The sequence below is a fragment of the Lipophrys pholis genome, assembly GCF_963383615.2.
Source record: "Lipophrys pholis genome assembly, chromosome: 11".
Classification (NCBI taxonomy): Eukaryota; Metazoa; Chordata; class Actinopteri; order Blenniiformes; family Blenniidae; genus Lipophrys; species Lipophrys pholis.
Genome location: NC_137631.1, coordinates 30,354,369 through 30,373,694, shown reverse-complemented (window position 1 = coordinate 30,373,694; position 19,326 = coordinate 30,354,369). Strand labels below are relative to the sequence as shown.

The 19,326-nt window shown below is 47.0% G+C and overlaps 1 protein-coding gene across 2 annotated transcripts in view; it reads right to left on the bottom strand.

The window, feature by feature from the left end:
- agbl1 (AGBL carboxypeptidase 1) overlaps positions 1-19,326 on the bottom strand; it is an 88,694-nt gene that overhangs the window by 32,770 nt on the left and 36,598 nt on the right. For both annotated transcript variants that reach the window (XM_080474617.1, XM_080474618.1), the window contains exons 7-8: positions 4,245-4,282; positions 899-1,107 (exon numbers count right to left, since the gene is read on the bottom strand). In XM_080474617.1, coding sequence (XP_080330743.1) covers positions 899-1,107; positions 4,245-4,282 — 247 coding nt within the window. The remainder of the gene's footprint in view (positions 1-898; positions 1,108-4,244; positions 4,283-19,326) is intronic.

Sequence of the window (19,326 nt, the reverse complement as noted above, 5' to 3'; positions counted from 1 at the left end):
TTTCGTGAAGGAGCACATATAAAAGGTCCAATATCATACAGTCATTTAATCATTTCATATTAGTGTCAGAGGCACATTGTATTCAAAGTGTATTTCTACAAATCCAGCCGTGGTCCTGAATTCCAGTCTAAAAGTACCTCTAGTGAGCTCTACTGAGAACAGGCTCTTTCTGGGTCTGTACCTTTAAATGCTAATGAGCTGTGTCTGGCCAAGCCTACTCCACACTCCTCGGGGAGAAGATCAGCGTTTCCTCATTGAGCAGGTTTGTTTGACCTTTGTTCTTTAGTGAAGCTGTGTGCTTGAGACAAGTTCTTCCTTATGCAGGAGTTTCTATAGAGGTTGAGATTTCAGCTGGTTTTTATCACGGCGGGACGATAATGTTTACGGCTAATTTATCGTTTTGGCTCGTTAAAAACGCTGTTGTTCAACCAAACCCGTTTGAACCAGATTCTGACCCAGAAGCTCCTAAAGAAGTTCAGACTATTCAGAAGGTTAGTTAAAAGTATTGCTTTTCTGAATATGTTAGTTTGGTGGTATGTGTTGTTAGTTAATACCACGTGGCTAATGCTAGCTCCTGCTAACTATAAGAGTAACTGTTACGGTTCTTCATATTATACTGAATTTTAAAAAAAAAAGTAAGTATCTAATTAAGTATCCAGTACCAGAGGGAGGGTTTTTTTCTCTGCATGATGTCATGAAGGGAAATCTCTGATTGGCCTGCATGAACACATTCATTAAAGGGTGGAGCAAGCGGGGGAGGTGACAGACTTCTTCACTTCTGGGGCCTCACACACAGATTACAGTTAGAAGACCAGTTGAAATTTAATTTGATATAATATGGGACCTTTAAGACTCAGAGGCATAATGATTTTGTTCATGGGTTATAGTTCGAACTTACCTGTGTTGTTTCATACAATAGTCTGAGGCCTCCCTCGGATACCAGAGCCTGTCTGCCTGCAGTACTGCAGGTGGCCTTATGGAGGCAGCATAGCAGCGCGTAGTGGATTTCCAGTCCGACATGTTGAGTATCTTTGGTGTGCCAGTTGTTGTAGAGTCGCAGAAGGCCAGAGATGTAACCTTTATTGACCAAAGTGCTGATGTTTGCCCCTGTGAAGGAAGGACAGATCGTAGGAAGACATTAATATGTTTCAATGAACAGCGTCTATAAGACATTTCTGAGTCAGGTGTTCTGTAATAGCATAGCGGAGGCTACTGGGGCAAAAAGAGCATCCAGCTATGACTAAAACTTCTTCAGGGAGTCTGAAGTCAGGTAGTCTTTAGTATTAATTGTTGAAGCTTCACCTAGTGGTGAAAGTGGTGAAGTACAACGTTATCAAATAATTCATGAATTCATACAAGTTGGAGCGGTCCAATTAAAAAAGAATCTTGGGCGGCTCTGGGCTTGTCAGTCTGGAGTTTGGAAATCTTTGACTAATTGAGTTGTTATCTCTTGATCTGTGTTAATTAATTTATTTTAAAACATTGATGATATGTCCAATATCATTCTTTCAAATCAAATTCATACTTTTTCTCTCCAAGTAAAGTGGCGTCACTAATTTTGCAGCCAACAGGAATCAGCTTCCTGTTTGTGCCAACAGCAGCGGCGCTTCATTTAACAGCTCATGTGTGTAAAATATCAACAATTTTTTTTATTTATTTATTTTTTTCTTTTTTTTTTTTTCTTTTGTTGGCATGGCTGCCGTACACGACCGGGGGGGAACACACAAAGAGAGAGAGAAGAGAAAAGAGAGAAGAAAGTTTGAGGAGGGAGGGGGGGAGGGGGAGGGGGATAACATACAATATCCTTGTTGTGCTACATAAATTATTTGCAGTTATCACACTGATCCAAATACTTTCCAACTGTTTTTTGATTAAACCAGCCGGAGCAGCTCTATCTAGACAGTAAAATGATTTCTTAGATTAACCAGCCTGAGCAGCTCTATCTAGACAGTAACGTGAAGCAGGAACATGAATTAACAAAGAGGTGACAACAAAAGAGGAACATGATTTGTAAAGTTTGAGCAAATGATGACAGAGAACAAGCAACTTCAGAAGCACCTTTCGTGAGGAGTGGAAGTGTGTGTGTGTGTGTGTGTGTGTGTGTGTGTGTGTGTGTGTGTGTGTGTGTGTGTGTGTGTGTGTGTGGCTTGTCCACTGGGTGTGACCGGAACTGTTGTGGGGGGACCCATGGCGCCACCCCGGCAGACGGAAGCCCCCCAGGCCCGGGGAGACCCCAGCGAACCACCCCAGAGAGCCACGCCCCCGCCCAAAAAGCACAAGGCGGAGAATGCAGAGAGGAATCCCCCCCAGGCAAGAGGGGCCCACAAGAGAAGGATAAAGGGCACAGGGCCCCAGGCCCCTACCCAAGCCGCCAAGCCGAGAAAAGGCTGGAGCAGGGCCCCCGGGCCGAGCGGGCCGAGAGCCCCCCCAACCCCGGCGGCGAGTCCCGCCGCACCCCCGGGAACAGGCCCACCCACCGCCCCAACCCGGCAAGGCAGAGACGGCCACAGCCGCCGCGCCCCGGACCAGCCCCGCCCCAGCCCCGCCCCCAGACCCAGGAAAGCGAAGGCCGGCGCAGGCCCCGGTCGGAGGACAGTCAACTCTACACCCCCAGGAGCCTCATATCCCACCCGCCCCATGATCCTCCCCCCCGATCTTCCTGGAAGAACCCAACCCCTGACCCACCCCCCACCGACACCCACCCCTGACGCAGACGCACACACACACACACACACACACACACACACACACACACACAGGACGGGGGGGGAGTAATGACTCTCGTCCACCCCGGCCGCCGGCCAGGCCCCCACCCGGCCACCGCGGTATCCCAACCTCCACCAATCCAACAGCAAATGGAGAAGGAGCACTGCACCCCAGCCCCCCCACGAGCGCCACGCCCGAGGGAGCGTGCCCCCCGCATTCCAGCCGCACTCACCCCGGGCCAGGGCGGGACCCCAGCGGGAGGTGCTGGGGGGAGCCACGTCTCCCGCCCTTCCCCTGCCCTATATGTGTGTTGGATGTATGTAAGGGTGTGTCTTTGTGTTTTGAAGAGGTGGATGCAATGTGTGTGTCTATGGTGCGGTTTAAAATTGGGGGGTAGCGGGGCCCGGGCGTTCTACCGCTGACAAGCGGCAGAACCCCGAAAGCAGCTTACCCCCTCAAGACCCTGCGTGACTAAGTGTGGTTAAAATTGTGGGTGGTGCAAAGTTGGGGGAGGACCCAGACCGCAGTTAAGTAGCACGGACCCCCCACCTAGGCACCGCCCCACTGTTCCCTATTGTGGAGTAATATAAGGTGAGGTAAGGCAGGGAGGGTTCTAAAAATATCAACACTTAACATTTGATATGAAATATCAGTTTGACATTTTTTCCTCTTGTTTAATATTCTGAAACATTCTGAACTTTGGTTTGGTCGAGAAGATCTCTTGGTGACGATTCTTTTACAGCCAATTTGTTTTGCTCTCCCACAGATATGGTTCTGTGGGAGAATGTGGCAGTGCACGTTGGGGGAAGGCGCTTCACTGACGGTTTGGACTTTGTAATCTTTTTAAGGCAGAGGGACAACAAGCCAGGTTGTCCTCCAGGGTGTGTGAATGTGTGAGTGAATGGGTGAATGTGATGAACTATGTAAAGCGCTTTGGGGCTGCTCATGCAGCTGTAAGGCTTCTATTTAAGTGAAGTCCATTTACCATTTGCCCCTGTGAACCCTGGCACACCATCCACTGTACCTTTAGGAGGTTAATTGACATCATGCAATGTGATTTAGAAGATCTGAGACATCAATGAAGAATGTCTTCTGCAGACCTCAGTCATCCCTGTTTACACAACAACGTTTTCAAGTGAAAACAGAGAACTTTTGTTGGATTTGGGGGCATTTGGCTCTTTTTTTCCCACGGATTCAACTTTGTTGCTTTGTTTTGAAACAGTTTTTTGTTTATAAACCACATTCCCAACGAAATGCTGTCAACCTGTTAAACTACACAAGAGCTGCTGGGTCCTTCTTGTCTCAATACTAGTTTATACATTTATTCTTTACACAAAATGTGTTTGACTGCAAAAGTTGCGTCAGATGGTGAGTTAAAAACTTTGATGTTATATCAGTGCCATTAGTCTGTGGAATAAGAAAAACTAAAGAAAAATAATATCCTATGTGATCAGAATGAAATGGCAGTTTTGAGAAGTAATGATGACAAAGAGAAATCATCAGCTGGGGAAAAACAAATCTCATTAAAAAAAACTTACTTGTGCACAGCAGAGCTGCCAAAGCATTGATGGCTGCCCTGGAACAAAAGAAAGGAAACATTTGTCATGGAAGTGAGCAGTGAGCATTCTGAACAATGTTTCCTTTGTGGTGACATGACTCCCAGTCCAAATTCTCCTGGGACTTGGTGCTTTTATTTTGACAGTCACCTTAATAACAATCTACCTTGTTGGTCTGTCCACTAGAATTGACTCCCCTACTGTCAAATTAACATCTGATTTCTTGGACATTTGAAACAGCCTTCACCTCACTTTACCCACACACAACCATGGCCACATCCTGGACCTGCTCTGCTCCACCCCCTCTCTCACCACCCATAACCTGTCATTAAAGGACCTCACCATTAATGACCATCTGACCCTGCACATCATTACTCCCACTCCCACCACCAAACACATGTCTGGCCAAGATGACCATGTTCACCCATCTCCTTTGAGAACAAAGAAACATGTGGTCACCACTGTAAAAATTTGTCATTGGTCATGTGACCCCCACCAGCGGGCCCCCAGCTTGGAAGCTGGGGATCCACCAACTCCACCACACCCATGGTTTGGAAACCAATGTGTTTCAATGTGTCGCTGATAAGGCCACAGCGGCCCATATGTTTGTGTATGCGCGTTCACGCGCACCAACCCAAGTCCGAAGCTCGGGTTTTCCAGTTAGAACTCCGGCGCTCAGAACAACCGGATGGTCGATGCCGTCCGGTTGTCCCTCTAACATAACCGGCTTCCGTGGTCGCTAAGTAACCGCAGCCCCAGAAAGAGCGAGTCAAACGCCTCTAGTGGTCGCGTAGGTCATCGCAATCCCTCTTGACATGAATCTGGTGGACGCATCAGGTCATTGCGCTCTCCCTCTGCGCGCCACAGCACGTAGTGGTCGTCACGGTCACCACACTGACCCGCCAACGCCTGCCTCCACCCTCATCACTCCAGACCATCACACACACACACACACACACACACACACACACACACACACACACACACACACACACACACACACACACACACACACACACACACACACACACACACACACACACACACACACACACACACACACACACACTCTTTGTACATAGTGTTGCTGTTTAATAGATTAGAACTCTGTGTTAGATGTCGTTTGCTACTTGAATGTGTTGATTTGTGAGATGATTTCAGAATTATTTATGAATTAATACATTTTATTAATAAACGCCTGTTAGCTGAATGAATGAGTCTTGGTGATTATTGTGTATTTATTGTTGACATTCACTGGTTTGTAACAGTCTGTGCTCGGATCTCACACCTTCCCTTTTATTTAACATTGTTATATTTTTACACAGAAATATTAACTAACTTAAATAAACCTTTTACAAACGAGACTGATATTTTGGTATTAGCTATTTCCAGTTTATCTGGTGGTGCCCCCCCTTTTTATTAATAAAAAATAGATAACACATTTATGCAAATTAATAATTTTTCAATAACAAAACCTTTTTGATAATTTATTAACGTTTAAGTAAGTACTCGATTACTTTAGGAGTTGTTAATGAGTAAATGACCGTTTACTCCCATTATTAATTAAAATGTTTCATAAATTACTTCCAGTATGTGCCATGTGTTGGAGTTCACTCCGGTAAACGAGAGGGTCGTGTCCCTACGCCTTCGGGTAGGGGACAGGTCTCTGACTGTTGTCTCGGCCTACGGACCGAACAGCAGTACAGAGTATCCGACCTTCCAGTGATTTATTACTTTCAGTAATCTATTACTTACAGTAATTTAACGCTAATAACCAAACCTAAATTCCAACACGGGGTTGTGGAGAAATTAATGCAAACGTCGGAAAATGTCAGAAAAAGACCAAAAACCTACTTCGGTCTCCAGTGGCGGAGTAGCAGTGGAGAAAAAAGAAAAAGGTGCACACTTCAACGCCTGCCTCCCACACCGACGCCGCAGTGTGAGTGCACACATAATGCTGTCCGGGTCTGTAGCTCAGACACAGCGCTTCAGTGTCCGCTGTGTCTGCCGAGCCGCTCCGTCACACAACTACTAAGTACCCTACCAAGCTGCCATGAGGCAACTGAAAAAAATAGAGAACCAACAGCCTGAACCAAACCCATCACATCTACAAGCCCCATTGTTTATAATAAAAAGAAATGATAGATGCTTTGGAAGCAGGAAGGGAAATGGAGGACAAATTTAGAGACATTAGGAAGGAAGCAAAACACATGGCAAAGACAGGAGCATTAGAAAAAAGAGGTACGGAGGAAGATGAGTTTTTGATTGGAGCAGTTCAGCCAGAAAAAGCAGAACAGGATGATTTTGAGGAACTTGGTTCTGTAGAGGGAATAGATGGAGGAAAGGGGAATTGATGGTGGACATGTTGAATAGATTCACTGAAGGTACTGGGAGATGGAGAAGGGAGTTAGAGGCACTGGACAGGTTACTAACACCAAAAACTAGGAAAGTTTGTGAGCTGCCGGGAAGGACAGGACAAGAGACGAGGGAGCAAAGCAGTGAAACATTGAAGGAAGCAGATAGAGAGGAAAATTAGACGCCTCTTATGTACTGATAGATAAACCACACCAAGTGTTACCATTAATAGCCTCAACAGACATCCAGGGAGGACGCATAGAAACATACAACCCCTTCATGCATCAAGGCATGACCAGTATCCAGACAAAACTCCCACCCTTAAAAGAGGGGGGTGAAGGCTGGATCCGAGCATTCACTGAGCTAGGAAAAGAATCTACGTTGGCACTGGGAGATTGGGATTGGGACAAATTCAGGCCCAAATAGTATGTGCACAGAAACATACTGATGTGGTATTCCCCAATGGGAAAATTATGAGGTGTATCACCAACCCAGAAGTGAGACAAATGCCCCAAATAGTGCGTAAACAAGAACTGGAGGAGGGTGCCAGAGTCTGGTGGAGAAAGTTAACACATGGAGATGAGATCCCCCTCGTAGCTGAATATCAAAAATGGGAACCATGGATAAGGTCCATCAGAGCCTATGAAAATCCCAGAGAGCCTTCACACTGCACTTACAACTACCTCATCCTTCCTGAACAGGAAGCAGAGTTGGGTCAGTACAAAAAGTGGTGGAAAACAATGACATACAAGTTCCTTTATGAGGGAACCACTCCTTGGATCACCCTGGTGGACATTTTACATTGGACCAGAGGGGGTGGCTGCCTCAGTTGACCTAACTGAAGACTTGCTGAGTTTCTATGGGCTACAGGTAGATTCAGCACCACATGTAACGTTAGCGGTGGCAGCAGGAGGCCAAGCCAAGAACTGGGGCCCTCAAGTGAAAAGATCCACCGACCCCAATCTCCAATGAGAAATGACCCACAATCCAAAGCTCTAATATTGCCGGCTATTAGATACATATAAATTCTCACATAGATCTATGGCCGCACTAACACTTGAGGAACATTGCCTGACCAGAACACATGGAAGAGAAAACACTGCCTCAGTCTTCGCTTCGGCACTCCGAGACCTCGTGCCAGATGATGTCTAGTCCAAAGGCCCAATGGATGTTGGGCACTGTAAACAAGTAACACTCATAAGGTCGAGGATGAAAACTAATGAGTACATCTACCAACCTCAGTATCCACTGACCCCTGAAAAAACCGAAGGCATCAGAGGGACAGCTAAAGGACTGTTGGAGGCTGGTGTGCTTGTAGAATGTGTCTCGCCCTACAACACACCAATAAATCCGCTGGAGAATCCAGGAAAAATAGACTACACATTGGTTCATGACCTAAGAAAGATCAATAAGGACCTTGAGGTCTCTAATTATGACACCCCAAACCCATATACCATGCTGGCAGGGATTGAACAAAAACATAAATGGTTTATGGTAATAGATCTCTGCAATGCATTCTTCTGCATCCCTATTGCAAAGGAGTCGAGACAGTATTTTGCATTCAAATTTGAAGGCAAGCAGTACGCCTACACTAAGCTACCTAAGGGAATAAACGACAGCCCCTCGTTGTCTAACAGCTGCATGAGGCAACTCGTGAAAGATCTCCCGTTGCCGCCATTTTGCAGTATGTAGACGACATACTTATCACAGGCCCAGATGAAATAAAAACAGCACAGGCATCATCTCAAGTGCTACAGTGGCTCCAAAAACAGGGGTTCAAGGTATCCAAGTGTAAACTGCAGTTTTGCCGACAAAGAGTGTCAAAGAGTGTCGGACAGAGACCGAGTTGTCACAGGACAACATAAAAATGTGATCTTAAAACATCCAAAGCCTAATACTGTCAAGGAAATGATGTCATTTCTAGGACTTACAAACTACAGTAAAAACTTTGTGAGCAACTATACCGAAACAGTAGCACCCTTAAGACCCATGATGAGTTTGGTGGGCACAACAAACTACAAGGGTAAGCTAACATGGACAGAGTTAGGAGAGAAGGCTTTCGTCTCCATAAAGCAAAAACTACTGCAGGCATGTCAATTAGCCAGCCCAGACCACACAACACCGTTTCTCTTAGATGTTCATGAGGACAGGGGATTTGTGAGCGTGGTTTTGTATCAAAAAGGTGCTCAAGGGTGGAGAGTGTTGATGTACTACAGTCCCAAGCTAGACAACATTGATGCAGGACAACCCACATGTGTTAAAGGAATCTGTGCAATAGCAACTGCAGTCCAGAAGACCAGCCCTCTGACCCTGGGTCAAGACACATATGTACACACAAATCATGCAGTGGCAAGTTTCATCACGAGCCAAAGGTTCACACTATCACCACATAGAACCAAGAAAATACAAGCACTTCTGGACCAAAATCACCTTCATTTTGAGCCCACAAACACGAACATGGCTATGGGACTCCAACAGGGGGAGAAACATTATTATGAAAGGTTGACAGAGGCAGAATGCACAACACATGACAACTTGTACACAGAGCCTATTACACAGCCAGACCTCACGTTTTTCACAGATGGACACAGCCATTGTGAACCAGGAAAAGGAATAGTGGTGTTCTATGCAGTAGTAACACAAGCTAGTTCTGGAACATAGAGAGTAGTAAAATCTCAAGTGACTCCTCCTCCTGCGTCAGCACATACAGCAGAGCTGATGGCAAGAACGGAAGCCTGTAAGGCAGCACAGGGACAGAGTGTAAACATTTACACAGACTCTGCATATGTAACAAATGCAGTACATATAAACCTGCCAGGGTGGATTAGGAATGGTTTCATGACGTCGCGGGGACAGCCCATAAAACACCTAAGACAAGTGCAAGAACTAAACGAGGCTTTGAAACTACCAACAGGAGTAGCAGTGATAAAATGTACAGGACATCAGAACGGAACGGGATTAATTGTTGAAAGGGACAATAAGGCAGATTTGACCGCAAAAGCCACTGCAGGATATGAACAAATGAGGTAGTTCCAGATTCAATTCAATTCAATTCAATTTTATTTGTAAAGCGCTAAATCACATCAACAAACATCTCAAAGCGCTCTTACAATGATGGAGTACAACAGGGCCCAACTAAACCCTTCCAAAGCAAGCAGGTGTAACAAGCAACAGTGGCCAGGAAAAACTCCCTCGCATGGAGAGAAGTTCATAAGAACTCCCTCTTCAGGAAGAAATCGTGGGGCGGACCCTAGACTCTGGAAGGACGGGCATCCAGCTTGACCGGTTGGGGGGAGAAGTACATGGGATAGGACAGGGAGAGAGAGGAAAAGAAGAGGGAGAGAGAGAGAGAGTGGCAGACAGGCCAGATAAGTACAAATACTAAGAAAAGTCTATGATGAGAGTGGGTCTGATGACTGATCAGATGACTCAGATGACATCAACAAAACAGGAACCGACACTAAGAGGAACAACTGAGATACTTGATCGCCAAACAACGGCCTCACCGCTGGAAAAACCGGCACGGTCAGAAAGAGGTGCCACAAAATCTCCATACGATGGGATGTGGAGAAATCATATAGGAAAAACAGTGGCTCCAGCTGGACTGCGAAATATCCTATGTCAAGAAGCCCACAGCAGGGGGCACCAGTCACCAAGAAGGGTGGAGGCTCTAATAAAACAACAATGGTGGCACCCCCATCTAAGTGACATTTGTAAATATTTTGTAAATACATGTGAGACTTGTCTACAATATAACCCAAAGAGGACACTAAAAACAGGACAAGGAGGTTTCGCAGTCCCTAATACCCCATGGAAATAAATAGTGATCTTTAATACACAAAAAGGGAAGTCCTGCCTTCCCGCTAGTTACATAGTGGCGTTGCTGGCAGAATCTGGCGTACGAGGCTGAGTGTGGCACAAGGGGTTTTGTAGTTTTGGTATATCGAAGAACTATTAAATGAAATAAAATTTAAAAACATATAAATATATTGAGAGCTTGATTAGGCAGCAGCTGGCGTGCCGTGGGACGTGGTCCGAGACCTTTGGCTGCCGATGCGCATCCCACTAATCATGGCGGAGGAACTACAGCAGCTTCGGGGTCAGGGCCGCCTGCATGTTGAAGACCGAGCGGGACCAGCTGCAACAAGAGCGGGGTGCCACCCAGGCGGGTCCTTGTCAAAGAGGAGTAGAAAACACGGGCACTATGGACCGGATCATCTACTTGCCTCGAGAAAGAAAGTGCCCCATGTTCATAGGAAATCATGGTATTGGGATTGATGAGTGGGTTGAGAAAATCCGTGCAAGCATGCATGTTAGGCATGTTGGACTGGCAGATCAGCCTGGGTTTATTTTTGATCATCTGGAGGGTGAAGCGCGGGATGAGATCAAGTACAGAACGGTTGGAGAACGTGATAACTCTGAGACTGACAATTTTAAAAGAGCTATATGGGTGTCAGAATCCTTACATTTTGTTGCAAGAAGATTTTTTTTCCAGAAGACAGTTTGAGGGGGAAACACACTGCTTGATGTCTGGTCAGAGGCCATTAAGTGGGAGCGTGAGGGAGGGGTTGTTGAGAGTAGAGCAAATTTCCATTCTGTGTCTTCTTTGTGTGCTATTCAAAGTGCTAATATACCACCACAGGGCCTCTCTGCTACCGATACTGCTTCCCAACTAGCAGCTCTAACTGCTTTAGTTCAGAAACAACAGGAGCAATTAGCACAGATTACCCAGGCCCTTACCACTATACAGTCACCTCCACCGAGGTCTTCGGGTCTCAATAGTGTTACCTGTTATCGCTGTGAGCAGTCAGGCCATATCGCTGGGCATTACAGTGCCGAGCGACGGAAAACTAGCACCCCCTACTGTCAGGAGTCAGACATTAGGAGGGGGTGGGTTAGGCTCATCAGTTCCAGTGGTAGATGAAGTGGAGCATTTAATAGCCCCTTGTCCACAGGTTACAGTGAAATTGGCTGGAGTTCCTGTTCAGTGTATCCTAGATACTGGGTCAATGGTTTCAACCATTTCAGAGTCCTTCTTCACACAAAATTTTCAAGATAAATTAAAGTCATGGCATTGGCTCGAGTTGAGGGCTGCTAATGGGTTAGCTATCCCCTACCTCGGTTATCTTGAGCCTGATGTAGAAGTGGGTGGAAGAGTGGTCTCCAGAAGAGACATCTTGGTAGTAAAAGACCTCCCAGGACAGGATTGCACCACTTCCTTGCCCAGTATTATTGGCATGAATGTCATAAAAGCCTATTACGAGCAGCTTTATCACCAGTATGAGCCTGATTTGTTTGACCTTACCTCAGGGTTAGGTCCCCACCCCCTGGTTGCCTGCTCTTCAGCTGTGCCAGCAGGTCACGGTGCAGGATCGCTCAACTAGAAATGGTTTGGCAAAATGTTTGGGTCGAAGGCCTGTTGTTGTTCCTGCTGCAGGAACCACAAAATCTGTTACCACCACTTGCTCTGCTGTAGATGGGTCTTCTGGGGCTACCCTTGCTGAGCCCCTGGGGTATGGGTTTAGTCTGCCACCTGGGCTGTTGGTGTAGCCCACTTTGGTTAGTGTTATTAGAGGGACTGTTTATGTACCTGTCACCAATGTTGGTATATCCACTGTAACATTAAAGTCTCACTGTCCCTTGGTACTTGTGTCCCCCTTCGAGGTTGTTTGCCTACCCTCGGGATTACAGGAAGTTCCCGGTGAGCGTGAATCCATTGTTGCTACCGTTCGGTCTCACACATCGAAGGAGGGTTCGGTGCAGGAGAAATATTGGGGCTCAATCTTTCCATGTTAACTGAGGCTGAGCAGCTACAGGTCAGAGCACTGCTAGTTAATTATGTGTCAGTATTTTCCACATTCGACAGTGACCTAGGTTGTACTGGGCTTATTTCTCCCGATACTCCTCTTCTGGACAATGTACCCGTGCGTCAGCATTATAGACGTATTCCTCCATCAGAATATGAGTCGGTTAAGGCCCACATAAATCAAGTGCTGGATTACCACGTAATCCGAGAGAGCAGTAGCCCCTACACTTCCCCCAATGTAATCGTACGCAAAAAGGATGGCAGTCTGCACCTCTGTGTGGACTATCGGCAACTCAATAAGAAAACCAGAAAGGACACTTTTCCGCTGCCCCGAATTGAGGAGTCTCTGCACTCGTTGTCTGGAGCTCGGTGGTTTACCACCATGGACTTAGCCTGTGGCTATAATCAGGTACCAGTGGAAAAGTGTGACAAACAAAAGACTGCTTTCTGCACCCCATTTGAGTTATTTGAATTTAACCGAATGCCCTTTGGGTTATGCAATGTGCCGGGGTCATTCCAGAGGCTCATGGAGTGAATGTTTGGCACACAGCACGGCCAGCCACTGTTACACTACTTGGATGATATAGGCATTTTCTCTTCATCTGTTGATGAACACTTAAAGGGGACATATCATGCTAAATCCACTTTTTTAGCCCTTAAATGCATGTTGTTGTATATTTAGAGTGTTTAGAAGTACAGAAAAGTTCAAAGTAGTCTCTTCAGGTGCTCCGTTGATATCTTTATATTCTGTTTTGGTCATATTTTGCGATCCGTTTCGATTTTTCTATTCTCTATTACGTTTTTTGAACTATTACGTCACAGTATTCCCGGCGGAACTGCCAAATTAGGACATCGACACTTCGAGCAATCCGCCATTTTTGTTTCTCGCTGCGATTTTGTAGTCCAACCTAAGGGTGCCGAAGTTACGAGAGGAAAAGTCGAAATGTTCGGTTGTTGGATGTAGTAACCCACAAGCTTCGTTACACCGTCTCCCAGCATCAGAACCTTTTCGAAGTGCCTGGTTGAGTTTTATTTTTCACAGAAATGTACCCACATCTGTGGGTAAGGTCATTTTTGTGTGCGCGAAGCACTTTAAGGATGACTGCTTCAGCAACCTCCGCCAGTATAAAGAAGGATTTGCAGAAAGACTTGGTCTTATTGAGCGGTCAGTTCCTTCTATCTATGGAGACGACGAACAGAGCACTTCGGTAAGCTGTATATAACGCTAAATAGTGTGATGATAAGACGTCCCTGTCATTGTTTTGTTAGCATTAGCAGTTGCACCGTCTTCATATGTTAGCGCTGTGTGCTCGTTTTAGATTAGAATGTAACTTCTGTGTTAAATAGTCGTTGTAATACAGGCAGTATTGTAGTAGTGGGCATGGATGGAGAAGTTAGTGTAAATATAGTAACACACCATTGCGTTACATCCATATGAAGACGTTGTTCTGCAGGTGCATCATCGTCATTTTCATCTCGCTCCGCCGGGTCCGACTCTGGCTCGAACATGAATGGCTGGATGGACAAATCTTCCGTTGTTGACATTTTGTAAATAATGTGTGAATATAAAGTTTCTGCGCCGCTAGATAATTGTATCTGTTCTATCAAACTACAAAGATGGCCGAACAGGGTGTAGTTGAACCGAGTGTCACCTCTGCAACCTGGAGAGGAGGCGGGGTATGAAGTGTCTCATTTGCATTTGAAGAGACCGCCCCAAAACGAGTTACTCTCAGAAGCACATCAGAAAAGGGGTAGAAAAGGGGCCTGTGGAGCTCTAATAATGAGGAATTCAGACCCAAGCATTGCAATTCCGCTTTATATAGACCACAACTGTATGATTTATATGTAAAAAGGAAGGATTTAAAAGCATGATATGTCTCCTTTAAAGCGGCTGGAGGTTGTGCTAAACTGTCTGCATCAAGAAGGATTAAAAGTGAAATTGGAGAAGTGTGAGTTTTTTAAACAGGAGGTGCAATACTTGGGACATCGCATTTCAGAAACGGGATTATCAACTGATCCTGGGAAGATTTCTGCCGTGTCCAACTGGCCCCTTCCTAAAACTGTCTTTGAGCTGCGGCCCTTCATTGACTTTGCCAGCTATTATTATATATATATTATATTATAATAGGTTCGTAGAAGGATTTTCCAAGCTGGCCGCCCCCCTTCACAAATTCAAGGATTACCTATGGGTCCACCGCCGTGTCATTTGGATGGACAACAATCCACTGAGCCACCTGGACACTGCCAAGCTCCGCGTAACGGAGCAGCTCTGGCTTGCCGAGCTGTCTGCATTCGACTACAGTGTGAGGTATAGACCAGGGCGAATTAACCAGAATGTGGACACCATCTCCAGGCAATGTAATTCCATTGGTGGTAAAGGGGTCGAGTTGGAGCGCTACCTACCCGGGTTCCTAAATCCATTGCAGAGAGCGTCTGCCAGCATCCACAGCAGGAGGCCACCCAGTCGGCCATTACTGCTCTTATGTCCCACAGTCCAGTTGACTTGAGGAGGCTCCAGAGGTCTGACCCTTCCATCAGGGCCTTCCTGCCCTGTGGAGCCAACAGAAGTTGCCTAGTCGTGCTGAGCCAGAGAAGCTGAGTCCTCTAGCGAGGGGTTTGGTGAAGCAGTGGGAAGAAGGAGGGGCTGCTGTACTGTCGGCTGCTAAGGCCAGATGGAGGAGAGGAAGTCCTCCAGGTGCTGTTGCCGGAGTGTCTGCGGGCAGAGGTGCTGCAGGTGCTGCACCAGAACCATGGCCACCAGGGGATCCAGCGGACTACGGAGGTGGTGCGTCAGCGTTGTTACTGGTCAGGAATGGACCGAGACATCAAGGACTGGTGCCAGAACTGCAAGCACTGCGCTCTTGCCAAGGACACCAAACCAAGGATCCATGCCTCCCTTGGCCACCTACTTGCATCAAAACCCAATCAGGTGCTCGCAATTGACTTGACACTACTTGAACCAGCCCTTGACGGAAGAGAGGCGGTGTTGATTATGACGGATGTTTTCTCCAAGTTCACGCAGACCATACCTACCCGTGACCAGAAGGTAGCAACAGTGGCAAAAATGTTGGTCCAAGAGTGGTTCTATCGATTTGGTGTCCCAACACGAATACAATCGGACCAAGGAATAAACTTTGAGGGTGCATTGGTCGAGCAGCTGTGTGCATTGTATGGGGTCCAGAAGAGCCGCACTACCCCCTACCATCCGCAGGGTAAGCGGTTTCAGTGTGAGCGTTTCAATCGGACCCTGCATAACCTGCTCCGCACACTTCCCCCAGAAGAGAAGCAAAAGATTGGCCTAATCACCTCCCACAACTGGTGTTCAACTATAACGCTACCTCCCATCAGTCCACTGGTGAGTCTCCCCACCTGTTGATGTGCGGACAAGAGCCTGTGGATTTCCTCCTTGGCCCCCTCCCAGAGCCTGAAGCCGGAAGAGTGTGTGATTGGGTGGTGGAGTATCAGAAGCGCTTGCTGGTGGCCATGGATGTAGCTCGGAGACGGATGGAGTCTGCAGCGAAGCAGAGGAAGGAGAGGCATGATGAACGAGCCATGTGTGAGTCAGTGATGGAAGGCCAAAGAGTGTACCTCCGGGGTGTGGGTCAAGGACGCAATAAAATCCAAGATGCCTGAGGTTCTACCATCTCCCAGGTCGTAAAGGCTCCTATCCCTGGAGGTGTGGTCTATTCCATAGCCCCAGTCGACAGGCTCGACAAAGTAAAGCAGGTGCACCGTACCGCCTTGAAGCCTACGCTCCTTTCTCCAGACACTAACCAGGAGGTCTGGCCACAAGGACTACATGCGGAGGAGGACGCCAGTGATGATGAGGTTGAGTCGGGGGCTTGGCTGATGGTCAGAGAAACAGTCAGTGATCCATCCACGCCTATTGAACCACTCACACACGAATGACCTCCTATTCCAACTCCATCTGTGGAAGACAATGCGAAAGACCGCAGAAAATACTAGTCTTGTAGTTTCCCACTGGCACACAGCATGTGAACGCACCATCCCCGTCTCCCAGAGGCTTTCTTAGGTTAGTATTGTAGTTTCCCACTGGCACACAGCACGTGAACGCACCATCCCCGTCTCCCAGACACTTTCTCAGCCGCACCCTCTAATTAGCAGGATCATAAGTAGGTGTGTACGCGTAGCATCTGCAAGTTTGGGGCTCCGAGGTTGTATTGTCGGGCGCTAAATGTGAGTGGAAATCGTTTTTTCAAACTTTCAAACCCAATGATGTGATGTACTTGTTAACTTATTTTTTGTCTTGTCACTGGGGTAGGGTAGCTATTGAGGGGGAAATGCTGTTCTGGTGATGCGCCCTGAGCCCCTGTGGGAACAGTGTTTCCAGGTGTGAAAGGTACATGTTATCTAATCTGTTCAGTATTGAGCGTGGATGTTCAGGGGGCTAACTGGTATGTTTTTTTTTATACAGTTGGTCGCTGCGTGCTCAAATAAGCTCTCAATTTGTGTCTTAAGTAGCTCTCAAATAGCTCTGCCTAAACGTAGCGCCATACACTTTCTCTGAATAAGGTGAGGTTTAGCTTATTAGTTTAGTTTGGTTTGGTTTGGTTAACTTCTTTTTTTTAAGTTTGGTTTGTTTTTGGTTGATTTACTAAGCTTAGGTTTAAGTTTTTCCTGTGGGTGGTGAGCCGACAGGAAAGGTTCTTAATGGGTGCAATGTGATCTGGGTGACGGTGCTCGGACTGCCACCCCCGCAAACCGGAAACGCATAAGAGGGAGAAAATGGATGGATGGTTTAAGCTTTGTTAGTATTTTTGTTTTATAGACTTCACATTGTTCAGAAGGGCTTTATTGGTGTTTACAGTTGTATTCTTTTTGTGTCAAGCTTTTAAAAACATCTTTTTAATAAATTTTGCATTTTTAATATTGATAGAGATCAATAAAACCACCTATTTTCCTACTACTCCTGCCTCTGTTCAGATTTGTCCAGACTTACCCAGTGCTGTGATCTTTAATACAAGAAAAGGGAAGCCCTGCCTTCCCGCTGGTTACACAAAAATCTGCTCAGCAAATTGAGCAAATGAAATTGCCTGAGGCTCTCCCCATTGTCCTGTTCAACATGCATTCACAACCAAATGTAACACATCGTTTAACTCTGCATCAAGTGCTGACAGGAAGAAAAATGCCCTGTCCTTTTGTGACATGCGCTACAGAAGATAAAGTGACATTGAAGACACAGACTGAAGAAATTAGTGACTATATTAAGATGCTGAATCCAGCTGTCAGGTGTCTTTCTTCTCAGGTGCAGGATGTACTACTCCAAGACCCAGATGAAGTAAAACCAACCCTGGTGCCACCAGGAGAGTGGGTCCTCCGGAAACAACACAGGAGACACTGAGACGAGCCCCATCAGCTCGGACCAATTCAAGTTGCACAAGCACCTGACTACAGCGTGGAGGTCTGGCTAGACCCCCACAGGCTGAGCAACTGGTGGCACAACGATCCATGACTTACAAACGACATCACCGGACGGAGACTGATAGTGATTTGGAGGATGGAGATGATGGAGATGGGAACAGACAGACCTCGCAGGAGGTGTGATAAACCGTTCAGAAGTGGTACCCGCTCAGGCCTGATCACCCTGACGGTTATTACAATGCTGATAGTCTGCCCCATTTTCTGGTGGGAAAAACAATCTAGGGAAATGTAACCGAAGGAGCACAAGGGTAATTACCAGATTTACCAGATGAACAACCACTCCAATGTGGATTGGGTGGCAGTCGACGGCAGGGGCCTCGACGACCTGATCCCCGGACACAGAATCTGGCTTTTGGGACATGGAATGTGACCTCGCTGGGGGGGAAGCAGCCTGAACTTGTGCGGGAGGTAGAGAGATACCGTCTAGATATAGTCGGACTCACCTCCACGCACAGCTTGGACTCTGGAACCCAGCTCCTCCACAGGGGCTGGACACTCCACTTTTCTGGAGTTTCCCGCGGTGGGAGGCGGTGGTCTGGCGTGGGCTTGCTTATTGCCCCACAGCTCAGCCGCCATGTGTTGGAGTTCAGCCCGGTGAACGAGAGGGTCGCGTCCCTACGTCTTCGGGTAGGGGACAGGTCTCTGACTGTTGTCTCGGCCTACGGACCGAAACAGCAGTACAGAGTACCCGACCTTCTTGGAGTCCCTGGGAGGGGTGCTGGATAGTGCTCCAACTGGGGACTCCGTTGTTCTATTGGGGGACTTCAACGCCCACGTGGGCAACGACAGTGAGACTTGGAAGGGGATGATCGGGAGGAACGGCCTCCCTGATCTGAACCCAAGCCGTGTTCTGTTATTGGACGTCTGTGCTGGTCACAGTTTGGCCATAACGAACAACAGGTTCGAGCACAGGGGTGTCCATAAGTGCACTTGGCACCAGGACACCCTAGGCTGGAGGGCGATGATAGACTTTGTGGTCGTGTCATCTGATTTCCGGCCACGTGTCTTGGACACTCGGGTGAAGAGAGGGGCAGAGCTGTCAACTGATCACCACCTGGTGGTGAGTTGGATGCGCTGGACGGGGAGGAAGCCGGACAAACTCGACAGGTCCAAACGTGTCATGAGGGACTGTTGGGAACGCCTGGCCGAGCCCTCTGTCCACGCAGTCTTCAACTCCCGCCTCCGGGAGAGTTTCTCACGGATTCCGGGGGAGGTTGCGGCGACTGACGTTTGGAAATGCGAACTCAGATTGAATATTGATCCTTTTTTGCGTGGCGGACATGAAAGTGAAAAAGCAATTCCCTTTTTAGGTTTTCTTTTTAGTTCTGTTACAAAATGTGCATCCTGAATAAGGAAATAAAAATGCAGTTTGGATGATGCATTAATAATTTTATTTATGAGTCAAATTATGCAGCCAGAACCTTGAAATTAAAAAGCATTTCTGCTAATGCATTTTAATTT